The sequence below is a fragment of the Mesoplodon bidens genome, assembly GCF_964165515.1.
Source record: "Mesoplodon bidens genome assembly, chromosome: 1".
NCBI classification, from domain to species: Eukaryota; Metazoa; Chordata; class Mammalia; order Artiodactyla; family Ziphiidae; genus Mesoplodon; species Mesoplodon bidens.
In genome coordinates, this window is record NC_138176.1 from 179412326 (window position 1) to 179426687 (window position 14362).

Here is a 14362-nt window from a genome sequence, read left to right on the forward strand (position 1 = left end):
ATCGAAAATCTTGCTCTCAAAGTCCACCTCCTCAATTTGGGATAATTCGTTGTAAAAAGAGGAAAAGGGGAAAAGTCTGAAATCTTGCTCTCAAAGTCCACCTCCTTAATTTGGGATAATTCGTTGTAAAAAGAGGAAAAGGGGAAAAAATCTTAAATCTTGTCCTCAAAGTCCACCTCCTCAGTTTGGGATGATTCGCTGTCCGTTCATGCACTCCACAGACGCAGGGCTCATCAAGCGGACCGTGGAGCTTTAATCCGCTGTCTCCGAGGCTGCACAGAGAGATTTCCCTGTCTCTGCTCTGCTCTCACAGCTCCCGGGTCTCGGCCTTGGACCTGGCCCCGCCTCTGCGCGTAGGTCGCCGGAGGGCGTCCGTTCTTCGCTCAGACAGGATGGGTTTAAAGGAGCCGCTGATTCGGGGGCTCTGGGTCACTCAGGCCGAGGGGAGGGAGGGGCACGCAGTGCGGGGCGGGCCTGCGGCGGCAGAGGCCGGCGAGACGTTGCACCAGCCTGAGGCGCTCCGTGCGCTTTCCCGGGGAAGCCGTCCCTGGGTCCCGGGACCCTGGCAGTGGCGGGCTGCACAGGCTCCCCGGAAGCGGGGGTGGACAGTGACCTGCGCTCGCACACAGGCCTTGTGGCGGCGGCAGCATCAGCCCCAGCGTCCCACGCCCGTCTCCGGGGTCTGCGCCTTTAGCCGCGGCTCGCGCCCGTCTCTGGAGCTTCTTTAATCAGCCCTCTTAATGCCCTCTCCTCGCGCACCAGGAAACAAAAGGGAAGAAAAAGTCTTGCCTCTTCGGCAGCTCCAGACTTTTTCCCCGGACTCCCTCCGGGCTAGCTGCGGCGCACCAACCCCTTCAGGCTCTCTTCCTGCCGCCAGCCCCAGTCCTCTCCCTGCGCTCCGACCGAAACCCGATACCCGAGCCTCAGCTCCCAGCCCCGCCCGCCCCGGCGGCGGAGCAGACAAGCCTCTCGGGCTGGTGCGTGCCTGAGGGCACCGATCCTCTGTGCGGGAATCTCTCCGCCTTGCCTTCCGCACCCCTGTTGCTGTTCTCTCCTCGGTACTCCGAAGCTTTCACCCTCCGCCACCTGCAGTCTCCGCCCGCGAAGGGGCTTGTAGTGTGTGGAAACCTTTCCTCCTTAACGGCTCCCTCCCACTGGTGCAGGTCCCGTCCCTATCCTATTGTCTCTGTTACTTCTTTTTTTCTTTTGCCCTACCCAGGTATGTGGGGAGTTTCTTGCCTTTTGGGGGGTCTGAGGTCTTCTGTCAGCGTTCAGTAGGTGTTCTGTAGGAGTTGCTCCACGTGTAGATGAATTTCTGATGTATCTGTGGGGAGGAAGGTGATCTCCGCGTCTTACTCTTCCGCCATCTTCCTAGAACTGGTGACAGCTTTCTTCTTGTATGAAGTACCAAATGAAAGAATCTCATAAAAATGCTACTGAGGGTGATAGTTTGGGGGAATTAATTTTCATGGCACTTATTTTCCCTAATTAAGAACTGTTTAAATGGAAATTGAAAATTAAATGTTACTATAATTTTTCATTACTGGGGAAAATTGGGCCGTGTCTCCCACTTCCCATATCAGCCAATAATCCATGGCAAAAAAAGTTCACTGTTAACTTTTTGACTTGAGGGGAGAGACATTCATATTGATGATAAGTGTATCCCAGAAGTCTGTGTGTTTCATAAGGTCCTGCAAAATTCTTATCTCCATCCTTTTATGATTGTTGAGATGTTCTTGAGCTTTTGGGAGATGTTTCCCACTCACTGGAGGGTGCTTGAACAATCCTACTCTAAGTGGGAGCTGAGGAGGAGGGGAAGTAACAGCTACAAGATAACTTTTCAAAGTGACTGTTAAGCAACGTTTACTCTCTAAGAAAACCACTTTACCCCTTTACCTTTCTTCTCAAGCTGTACATCCTCCTCCCCCTTACCATCAGATCACTCATATTTCACTGCAAAAATGGAAGTCCTCAGAAGCCCTCATCTTCACCCCACAAACTTCCCAGATCACCCCCATCTGTACCCTGCCTTCCCTAGCTGGGATTGATGAGCTCTCTGTGTTCCACCTGAAGTTAATCCCTCTACCTGTGCCGTGGACATCATCTCATCATCTCAATAGTTCACGGTTGCTTGAGCCGCTTTTGCATTTATCACCTATCTCCTATAGCAATAATCTGTCTCTACTAGATCATCCTCATGCACACTCCAAAGTGTTATCATATTTCCCGTTTAAAAAATCCCGTTTTATGCCTTCCTTCACCTACCTCCTTAATTCTTGGCTTTTCTTGGCAGCAACATTTCTCAAAATAATTCTCTCCATTCCCTGTCTCTACTTCTTCACCTCTCATTCTTAACTGGGTAGCCTGGTGTCCACTGTAACAGCTCTTGTCAGGATCACCCAGCCCTTCCATTTTGCCAAATTCATTGGTTCCTTCTTAGTTCTCATCTTATTTGAACTTCCAGCAGGCTTTGACTCAGCAGCTGATACCGTTTCCTTATTGAGCCCTTTCTTCACCCGACAGTTGATGAAGTCCTGGTTCTCTCCCTACCTCACTGGCTGCTCTTTTTCAATGTCTTCTGCTGATAGCCCCTCCCGTTCCTATAAAAGGTAGAGTAGCCCGGGGTTTAGATCTTCTCCCTCTTCTCTACACTCACATCCGAGGTTGTGTCATCCTATCCCATGGTCTTAAATATTGCTTACATGGTGGTATCTCCTGAATTGATGTCTTTCTACTCCACATTTCCACTTGGACTTTTAGTAGGTACGTTCCGTCTAAGACATCCAAAACTTCTTTCTGTGGCCTTCATTTCCTCTACCACCTGGTCCCTCCTAACCTCTGCAACTTCATTTGCTGCCATTTTCTCTCCTTTTCTCCTGCAGCTCCCACCACACTTACCTACTTACTGTTCCCCTAGCTGCGAAGCTCTTGCCTGTCTCAGAGGCTTTGCACTTGCTGCTCTCTTTGCCTACAGTGTTCTTTGCCCAGATCTTTGCTTGGCTTGTCCCCTCACTCCAATGTCAAATGTATTTCTTCAGAGGCCTTCCCTGACCTCCCTGCCTAAAGCAGTACCCTCTTACATGTTTTATTTATCCTTCTCAGCACTTATCACTACTTTAAATCATATTTTACTTCTCCCCTGCTGAAAATACGAGCTCAAGGAGGACATGTAATTAGTTGACGCATCCCTTATCCCTAAGGCTTAGATCAGTTCCTGGCTCATAGGAGACTCTCAACTCATTTATTGAGTGAATAAGTAAATGAATTGATATATATGTAAATATTGTTAAAACAATATAAAGCATGTGACTATACCCTCATGTAAACCATGTGACTATACTCTCAATATTTTTGAATTCAAAGTACAGAGAAATGTTTATTATGATAGAATGGTTAAACATAATAGAAGAATAGCTAGCCAGGGCTTGCTGTTGCATGTAGACTCATATAAAGGAAATTCTTTGAGTTCCCTTCTCTGGAAATAAGTTGTGTTTTCTTGGCTCTTCCCATGCAGCTGAAGAATAAGTTCATGAAAAAACTGCCACGTGATGCAGAAGCCTCCAACGTGCTTGTTGGCGAGGTCAACTTCTTAGATTCTCCTTTCATTGCCTTTGTTCGGCTGCAGCAGGCCGTCATGCTGGGTGCCCTGACTGAGGTCCCTGTGCCCACAAGGTAAGCTGCTCCCTGACCCGCTGGGGTCCACAATGTGGTGATAGGGACAGCTCCTCTCCCTCAGGCTAGAGAACCAAGAGGATGAGGGTACATCCAAAGCAAGCATATTGGAAAGGTTTAACCCGAAATAATGGTTCAGTCTGATTTTCATGCTATCAGATTACTTGGCACTTGTACAGTAGTAATAATAATAACAATTATAATAATTCATTGGGCCACAGAACAGTTTCTTATGGATTAGTCTATTTAATCCTCATAATGATTTTTTAAAGTATAAACTATAGGTATGTGGATTTTATAGATGAAGAAACTGAGTTTGAAAGTTTAAGTAACTTCTCTAAGATCATATAGATGGTGAATGATTCAAAGGTCAGAGTTGCTTTCATTTGCTCTCTGGTTTATTGGAAAATTGGTAGTGGGTACATACATACATACATATGCACATTATATATATAGACATGTCTATATGTATATTATATATATATACATATATGTAAAAATCATTTGCCCACTTTACTGTTATGTGTTATGACTCATAAAATTTTAAGAGGAAGCATATTACTGTTATAATCGTGTACTCATTACCCTGCACAATACTTTAGAAGTCATTCTCTTTTATTTCCTTCTGTAACTGAGCCCAGTAGAGGAATTTTGAAGCTTGACTTCCAAAGTGCAATGGGTCAATAGAAGTTAATGCTTCACTTAAACTTGTGCTTAAGAAGAGTTTAAAGAGAAGTTTATAATCTTCAGGTTGACATTAGAAAATTATCATATAAATAGGACCTTTTTGGGGGGAGGGTGTGCCTTTTGTGGGTCCCAGGGGAGTTTTCCTTAGGTTTCCCACGTGAGCAGGAAGGGCTGTGAATGCTCAGTGACCTCAGATGATCTGAGTGTGATCAACCAACAAGACAAGGGGGTCAAGGTTTGTTCTGAGCCAACTTAGGATGCAAATTAGGAGAACATTTCCTATGGCCTCCCAATTTATAGATTACAGGCCATTCTTATCATACAGGCATTTTTACTCCATTTTTATATTTCTTAGATACTTAAAATAAGAATAATACTTGTCATATTACAATATAGGAATAATACAAGCAGTCATTGGACAAATAGCAGAGGAAAGGCGATGATCATATTCAATTAATGGGATTGTCATGATTTGTGTTTTCTGTAACTTAGCTTTTTGCTTGAAAACATTCCAGCAGAGCCTTGCAGTTCTATCTGAGCAATCACCTGGCGAACAGCTAGCTGACTCAGATCGTGGCCGAAGTCCAGCTTGTGTGTCCCTTTGGTTTTATTTTTGTCTCTTTGGACTAACTTTACTGGAGCTTGAAAGAAAAAAACGTGTGCCCAGAAGTGTTAAATTTCTCTTGCTTTTTCTTTTTTATTATTATTTTTTTCTAGAAGCTACAAATAAAAAATATTTTATAAGGCTTTTTGTTTAACAATAATACAAGTTCATTGAGTAGCAAGTCATGACTATTTTTGTGTCCCTCTAATCTTCTGTTCCTGTCTGGTTCATTTTCTTCTGTACTGGAGGGTGGTACTAGTCTAGGGGTACAATCCAGCATCATTTGAGTAGAAAAAAGGAGCCCAGGCAATTCAAGGGAATGTAATTCAGTAATGTCGTAAATCTGTTTCAGGGCAATAATCTGAATAATATATCCTAGCATGTTAACATTTTTCCAGGAAGTAGTCTTATCCAGTTGCTGTCCTCCGAACCAGGGCAAGCTGTAATCACTGAGTAGGGAGTCTCATTAGCTTTTTTGTGTATGAGTAATATGGGGCCATTTACAATGGCTGCATCCTGTGAAATCCAATAAAGGAAATCCTACAAGGAGTGTGGTAGTCATTGTGAAGGATGCCTCTGCACTCAGCCATGTGCTTTAACATGCATGCCACCCTGTTGTCCTGCAGGGAGACCCAAGAAGTCTGTTTCTGTGCACAACTTGTAACAACGGTCATTTTTCCTTTTGAAGATGGAGGAATGTTAGGCTCTTTTGCTTATTATTATTATTATTATTACTATTCATCATAAACAGCATTACTACCATGCATCTTTTAGGAAATGTGGTGGTAGCTGCTCCTTTTGTGTAGAGTTCACAAGTTTCTCTATCTACCCTGCTCTTGGCTTGATCTATTTTAGCTTTCTGCTTGCAGCTGGACTCCTACCAACTGGGTGCATGTTCTCCACGTAGGGGCCCTTCTTGCCAGCCATGTGAAAGCAAATAAACTCTGTCCTTTGATCTCTGGTGACTTGGTAGGATACGTTTATGATTTTCTTAGCATCTTGCAGATACTTTGCTTGCTATCGTCTTACATCTGTCCATAGAGGCTGCCACTCAGTCATATATAGGGGCCACATGGGGATGAACATAATTCCCATTTTATAGTTGAGAGGTGGAGGCACAGGGACGATTCACTACCAGTGCAGACTTCTGACTCTGAGGCCAGGCTTTTAGGGAAAATCTAAGGAGAAATCCAGAATGGATTGGGATAAAATACTTGAGCGTTTTCCCATGAAAAATAATCAGAGTTCCTGATCAGTTTGTCCTTTTCTGACCTTGATTTTCACATCTAAGGCAAATAGTTATTCAGGGAGCTCTAGCCCTCTAAAAAATTAGAATGCTTATTACCCCTTTATATCACTGTAAGTTAATATATATTTTATGTTATAAATAACGATCTGCCTAAAAGCAGTTGTTTGTGCCTAATTGTCAAAACTATAAAAAATTGTATTAGAGGAATTGGGATGGAGGTCCTGCTAGTTCAGTTCTGTCTTGTGTAACAGTCTTCCAGTTGCTCACTGTAATATGGTTGGTTACGGTGGGCTTGTGGTCCTCATGAATTTATTGTGGAAGGTACAGTTTAGCCACATTTTCCAAAGCCACTAAATATGAGTACTGGGTTATTTGATTCACTGTTGTTTTGAAAGAAGGGAGTAAAGGACTGGGACTGGTACATACTGAGTTTATTTTAGAAATAGCTGTGATATGTCAGGAAGGATGGGGGTGCACTTCCTCTCTGAAAAGATTGAGTGGTTTAGGAAGGCTGGCTCTTTTTCTGATATTATGCTCTGTTTCTGTCTGTAATTATTTTGTGAATGTGAGTATAGCCCAGTGGTTCTGGACACAGATCATCTGGTACTGATTTTTGTTGTGGAGAATGCTAGAGACATCCTCCCCAGGCACAATTAGTTGTATGGAAAAGTGAGCACATAAGAGTAGAAGGGCCCCATGAAGATTCTCGAGACAACCAGGCACTATTAAAAATTCTAACTATGACTTGTTTCTAGTTATGAGTGAATAAAAACAACTCAGCAACATAAATTATTTCCCCCGAGCCATCAACATGAGCTGTGCCCTTTCAGCCACACAAATGTGATGTTTACTCTAATTTGTTAATAAAGAAAAAAAGCTTCTGTTTAAAAATAACATCTGTCCCTTGACAAAAAACAGCTTGAGTCATGAAAGAAGTTTTCAGTACATTATAAAAGCTGAGTTTGGCAAGAGGTACTTCTATCATAAAAGTTGTAGCAGCTTTTGCTTCTTTGAGGGTTAAAGAGGAGAGAACATGTTTCAGGCAGAGGGAACTTCAACTTGATGAGTTTTTCTGTGTTGTTAGTTTCCCCAGATCTCTCATCCCCATTTCAACAATGCAGTTCAAATTAGAGGCTTCTTAAGGGTCCGCTTTCCTACAGATGAAATTCTTGACCTGAGGGGATGTTTCCTGCTACTTGTAGATGTCCAGATTTCCTCTCTATATCATTTTAAGGAGATGGATTTACTGAATGGTTCCTGCCTGGAGTAATGTGAAAATTTTAACTGATACGTAATATTTTATTTCTATTTGGCACTTGATGATTTCCATTAAAGTGTATATATATATACAAATAAAATATATTATATAAATATATATAATATATATTATAATTATAATATATTTTTATATATGATAATATATAATATATATAATATAATATAATATATATACTTATAATAATATATGTGTGTATATATATATATATAATTTTTTAAAAATAAAAATCACATTACCCAGGAAAGGGGAATTGTACCTTTGTATCTAGGTTAGTAAAACACTATAGCTCTCATATGCTGGGTTTATTGCTATAATAAATGTTATGGTCACCACTGGTCTATAACTGCCATTCATTCTTTGGTACTATTTAGTAAAGAGCAGAGTAAAAACTTGTAGAAAATGTATGCCCTCATCTTACAAGTATTTAAGTTAGAAGATCCATTATTCTATCAGTTCTTGGAAATCCATTGTCTAAAAATGTACTTAGTAAAGCATCCAGGTGTTATGTATTTTCTCTTACTGCACCACATCTACCTTCTTCTGCCTAAAACTATGGGCTTATTGTCCTGCCTGACAGCTAGCCCTTGGTAGACAGGTAAATAGGATTGGGACATGTGACCAGCACTGTAGATGTTTCTTAATGAGATTTATATTTTACTGTAGTGGTTAAGTATTTTTTTCGGGTGTTGCACTCAAATCAGTGATCCGCCCCTTCAGAAAAATGCATTGTACTGTCCATAAAAAAACAGTTTATAATACTGTATGTAGTGGTATATAAATTAGGTCCAGCTTCAAAAGAAGAAAAGTTCTAGTTAGAAGAACTAAAATCCAATTCTAATAATGACTTCCTTCATACTTGAACAGACTTTTGCACCTGCTGATTGCTTTTGCTATTTCTTCTACTGTGATAACACTTGAAAGTGAGTGTACCACTCCACTCCAGAACTGGTTTCTAAGCAAATAAATAGTGAATGGTTTTATGGTTATTCTGGTATAAAATATGGGTATTCAAACTTTCAGATTTACCTTCTTACATTCTCAATTTGGTTTTTTTTTCTTCACTCTTTGGATTGAATTTTATGATGAAAAAAGGAACTACCTATTCAAGGGCATTTGGGAACAGACCCTAATACCTTGAAGAGTGCTTGCTATCAGTCCTTTCTTATTTAAAGTGAGGTATAAGAATAAATTAGTAAAAAATAAAATTTTACTAAGAAAAGTCCTAAGCCATTCCTTGTCCCATAAAATCTTACTGAAGTTTTCTTGTCTTCAGCTAAGTATCCACAACATCTTTCCCCAGAGTGATGTATGGAAGTCATAGTTGGATAGCTTTTCTCTGTGACGTCACAACTCTGGTATATAGGTTGGGCAGGTATTATTAAGCAGAACCATGTGCTGAAAAAAACAGGAGGTAAGAAGTCCTATCTATCTACTCTGTCATTTATTAGGGACAGTCTTTGGGCTCATCCATAACTTCCTTGAACCTAGGTTTCTTCACCATTAAATGGAAATAAGATACCTGTCCTTATTGCAGAGGCTAGTAAGAGTTTAAATGATGTGTGAATGTGAAATGCTTTGCAGGCTTTAAAAAGCTATGCAAACATAGGATATGATCATTTTTATTGTCCTCATTATCTCCATGTGAGGTAAGACATGATCATAAATAAGCAAGGAAGGGATTTATCTAGTGTTGCCTTTTGTCTGTGTTTTTAAATTCATTTACTTACCAGGTTTCCTGCTCCCCAGTTGAGACATGCATCTTTTTTTTTTTTTTTTTTTTTTTTTTTTTTTGCTGTACGCGGGCCTCTCACCGCCGCGGCCTCTCCCGCCGCGGAGCACAGGCTCCGGACACACAGGCTCCGCGGCCACGGCTCGCGGGCCCAGCCGCTCCGCGGCACGCGGGATCCTCCGGGATAGGGGCACGAACCCGTGTCCCCCGCATCGGCAGGCGGACCCTCAACCACTGCGCCACCAGGGAAGCCCGAGACATGCATCTTTGCCCTTATGATCAGTGAGGGATTCCTTCCAACATGATAAGGGGTGAACTTAAGTGGAGAAAAGCTCATTATTGCGAGTTTCAGGACCTGCTTACTATGGAACAGTGCTTTGTGCATTATCCAGAAAACAAGTTTGGAAAAGAAACTTGTTGATGCCCACGAAAGAATTTTAGCTGTGCATGGTGCTTTATTTTGAATTTCTCTCATATTTTTCTTTCTTTACTTTGGCTGTCAGCATGTGGCTTACTTGTAGAAGACTTGGTTTTTGCTGACTCCCAGCCACTTCTGAGTAGAAATATTTCTTAAAAATATGGAGAGGATCATTTGTCATCACCCATATTGGGTAAAGAAAAGTCAGAGAAATCTGAAGATGTACTAAGTCTTTCTCGTTATTGTGCTTAATGGGTTTTCTCCAAAGATTCAGAGAGTCAGAAGAAAGGAAGAGAGAAGAAAGTTTAGAAAAGAAACACTGAATGACTCATAAAGTGAACCTTTCCTTCTCTGTGAAGAAGCTTCTCAGGTTTCCATGCTAAATTCTCCCTTGCTTCCAAATAAATGAAAAACAGTTTGTGTTTCACAACAGTGTGAAAGAGTATCTTTCATATTAGCAAGAATATTACCTTTGTTTTAAAGGTGAATTCTAGACCTAACCGTTTTATGAATTAGGGTAAATGTGTCTCAGTGTTATGTGTATTGAGTTTGATGAAATGTGTGTTATAGCCTTTGCTTCTTTCCTCTTCCATTAGGTTCTTGTTCATTCTCTTAGGTCCTAAGGGGAAAGCCAAGTCCTACCATGAGATTGGCAGAGCCATCGCCACCTTGATGTCTGACGAGGTAGGGAATCGGGAAGATGGTGATCTGTGAATGTCCTACTTGTGTTTTCATACTGTGAGTTGGCTGTCACAATTTATTCAGTTAGAATTATGTAGTTACCAACCTTTTTAAAACATGAGGTATAATCGTTCATGCAAATGAGCTGACATCTGCTTTTGATAGTTTTCAAAAAATAAATTTTATATTAGAATGTCATATTTTCCTTTCTTCCTCTAAACTGAGGTATGTTAAATATTATTTAAAAGGTTCAAGACACTGTATTAACTTAATCTCTTAAAGTGTTTAATATATTAATTCTGGAAACTCAAGTGTCCATATACTGTATTGTTTCAGAAATGATGGGTTCTATAAAATAATGCATAATAAAATGGATAATGCATTTTTTCCCTTAGGTATCAGAAAGTACCTGTTTTTGTGGTTTTCTTATCTTGTGGGAAGGAATGATACATATACTAAAATGCATTAGCAACTGTTACTGCAGAGCATCTAGTACGTTGGAATTATGACCATACTCTTCTAATAGCTTGAATGTCATTACACACATTGTAGACATGATGAAACTCCAAACTGGTCTCATAGGAGGAGAAATACTATGAGAATATAGGAGCACTAATTTCTGCTTTTGTGTCTTTGTAGCTTACTGTTTTCCCGAATGTTTTGTTTTTGCTTCATTGCTTGATATGTTAGCTTCTCCATGTGTTAAGTGGAGAATAGAGCATTTAGCTATGGCAGTTCTATTTGGTGATTTGGTGATTAAGATGGTTACTTAATCTGGGAGCATTGATGGATAGCAATGCTGTTTTTTTCCCCTTGAGGCAACTAAGCATCCCAGTGGGTTCTTTCATTTATTTTTGCATATTTATGATTTCTTTAAAAAAATGATTCCTCCTAAGATGTATCAATTAGAAATGCTTTAGGCTGCAAAGGACAGAAAATTTGACTTATTGTGACTTAAACAATTTAGGGTTTATTTTGTTCACATATGAGGAAATTTGGAGGTAGGTGGTTGCTGGAGTTGGTTTAATTTAACTGCTTAATGATAAATCAAGTGCCAAGGCTCTTGCTTTGTGGTCTTAAGATGGCTACTACCGTCAGCTCCAGTCACGTCATCTGTATGCAAGGCAGGAGGAAGGAGGAAGGGAAGTGTTAGCTGTGTCTGTCTCTTTTAACAGGTATTCAAAAGCTACCCCCCACCCCCTTCTTTTTTAATCTCATGGGTCAGAATTGCCTATCCTTATCGTCAGGGTAGGCTGGGAAAATGACCGACTTTCCAGCCTCTACTAAGGGAAGCAGCAAGAGAAAATAAGGCTGTGGCAAATTGTGTCCACTACAGATGATATGCTGGCACTTTGTATTGCCCTCCCCTCAACCCCACAACCCCCAGACCATTGGTGGTGTTTGTTTGATAGCTTTTAAAAATTCTAACTGAGGAGAAGAGACTTAGTAGCGATCTTTAAGAATAGGTAGGGGTATCGAATAAGGGCCACCTTCTCTCCTGGAGACTAAAGAACTTGACTTAACGAGGTATGAAAGTCTTAGGTTATGTGTAAAGGACTTTCAGATCATCAGCCAGGTTAGAGGAATGGAGCGATTGACAAAGAGGATTATGGACATCTGGAGGCTCCTTCTTTGGATATTTGCCTAAAAGACATAGAACATTTGCTGCCTTGGATGGTTTAATTATTGCCTTGCTAAAAGATAGACAGATGATCACCTACTTAAAGCCCTTTGCTTTAACACACCTTTATTTGTGTGTTTGAGAGCTGCAGTGTCTGAGTCTTAACTCAGTGTTAACAATCAGCTTGAACTTACCCTTCTTGAATTATAGCAGTGGCTTGGCACAGTAGTTTTTATTTGGTGGAATGATCTTCAGTATATTTCTCTAAACCATTTTCATCTGGCTTCCATCGCAACTATATCAGTAATGGTGCATACAAGTGGGAGATGAAAGGCAATGTTGTTTTATGGTATTGATAGAAAAAATCATATAAAAGAAACACAGCTGTTTTCTCATGCCTCTACCTATATTCTTTGGGTTCATAATCTGAATACCAAAATATTTAGGGGTAAGCTGAACAATAGCAAGTATGAGGCTATGGTTATAGTAATGTTAAAGTGGATTATGGATTGCATTCTTCAGGCTCTACATGATGTGAGGCACGTGGAGAGCTCTCCTGTTGGATCAGCACATCTCTTTTTATTCTTTAGGTGTTCCACGACATCGCTTATAAAGCAAAAGATAGGCAGGACCTGATTGCTGGCATTGACGAGTTCCTAGATGAAGTCATTGTCCTTCCACCCGGGGAATGGGATCCAGCAATCAGGATAGAGCCCCCTAAGAGTCTTCCATCATCTGACAAAAGGTAAAATGTTCAGGCCATTGGGAGTTTTCATTCTTGAGAAGGAGGTTGTGCTTAGAAAAGGAAAGAGGTTCAGCCAACTGCCCTAAGATTTTCAGGTTTCCATTCAACTTGAGGTATTATCTCAAATGAATCACACATGTGCCTTGGTTTGACATTCTGTTGACACTATAAAATGAATGTTGTATGTTGTGATATTCTTTAGTGATTACAAATTAGAGATCTCAGATTATGATATTGGAATACATTGTAGAGATTTTTTCGGGTTGTTTCGGGGACTCCTTGTACATGTGGAAAGATTCGTTTACTCAAGATGACTCCCTTTGGATTGAAGAGGTTAAGAAATTGGATGAGATAATTGAGGAGAAGCCATTTTCTAGAAATCTGTGTTTTTCCAGGTGAAACAATTTCCCTCTTATACAATATACAAGTTATTCAACTTTCTGTTCATCCACTCATTTGTCTTGGCTCTCAACAGAACACTTCAAAAGTTGTTTGTTAGGATGGCAGCCAGAAATAATTATCTTTCTCCCAAAGGGTTTTCGGTTCATCTCTTTATCAGCTAGTCAGGACCCACCTAAGAGGCAGGTGAATGAAATAAACTAATCTTTTCTTGGGCTCTGTTGTCTTGCTTAGAAAGAATATGTACTCAGGTGGAGAAAATGTTCAGATGAACGGGGACACACCCCATGATGGAGGCCACGGAGGAGGAGGACATGCAGATTGTGAGGAATTACAGCGCACTGGAAGGTAACTTATGGATTCGTCGGTCGTTCATGATGAAGTTCTCTTCCGATCTGAATTTACCTTCATCTTTCTGTCAGCATTTTATTCACCTGTTTGTACATTTGTTTGGTCAGTCAGCACACATTTATGGTGTATCTGTTAGTCACAGGCACTTGGGATGCAGCAGTAAATGAAAGAAAAACCCCTTTCCTTATGGGTCTTACCTTGTAGTGGTAGGAGACAAACAATGAGCAAATAACGAAATGTGGATCTGGTTTTATGGGGCAAAATAAAGCAGAAGTAGGGAGTTTCTGTGATGGGAGAAAGGTATTAGGTATTACCATGAGTGAGGGGTATTAGAGAGAAAGAGAGCTCGTGGGTGGTTGTTGCAGGAAGACTGAGTATTGTGCCAGTCTTCCCCACTTGGCTTTCATGATTCCCTCTCTCCCTGGTACATTTACTCAGAAGTGGGTAACATGTTACAGAAATGAGTAACTCCCAGGCTGCCATCTCCTGGGCCTGCAGTGGGGAATTCACTTTTCCCAGATCGCTTTGGTTAAATCTCTTTACATTAGGATTTCCTTCGTGGTTAGGTTCTCCATTTCATTTTGGGTTAACTATAGTTTTAAGTAGGATACTCATTTATGAAGATATGGCTTTTTAAAAACGCTGCAGATTTTTTGAAAACACAAAAGTAAGTCATTTTAATATGCAGTCGCATCTGAATGAAATTATGTTATTTTCTTCCTCTGACGACCCACTTGGGTTTCTCTCCCAAATTAAGAGGACATTATTTCTCTCCTCTTCCATCTTAAAGAATAGAGAGTAGGGGCTTCCCTGGTGGCGCAGTGGTTGAGAGTCCGCCTGCCGATGCAGGGGACACAGGTTCGTGCCCTGGTCTGGGAAGATCCCACATGCCGCGGAGCAGCTGGGCCCGAGAGCCATGGCCACTGA

General features: G+C 40.9%; 1 protein-coding gene across 1 annotated transcript in view; it reads left to right on the forward strand.

The window, feature by feature from the left end:
- The window catches only part of SLC4A4 (solute carrier family 4 member 4), a 349538-nt gene that overhangs the window by 231495 nt on the left and 103681 nt on the right, over positions 1-14362 (forward strand). The window contains exons 8-11 of the mRNA XM_081248819.1: positions 3515-3672; positions 10235-10322; positions 12531-12685; positions 13319-13432. Coding sequence (XP_081104945.1) covers positions 3515-3672; positions 10235-10322; positions 12531-12685; positions 13319-13432 — 515 coding nt within the window. The remainder of the gene's footprint in view (positions 1-3514; positions 3673-10234; positions 10323-12530; positions 12686-13318; positions 13433-14362) is intronic.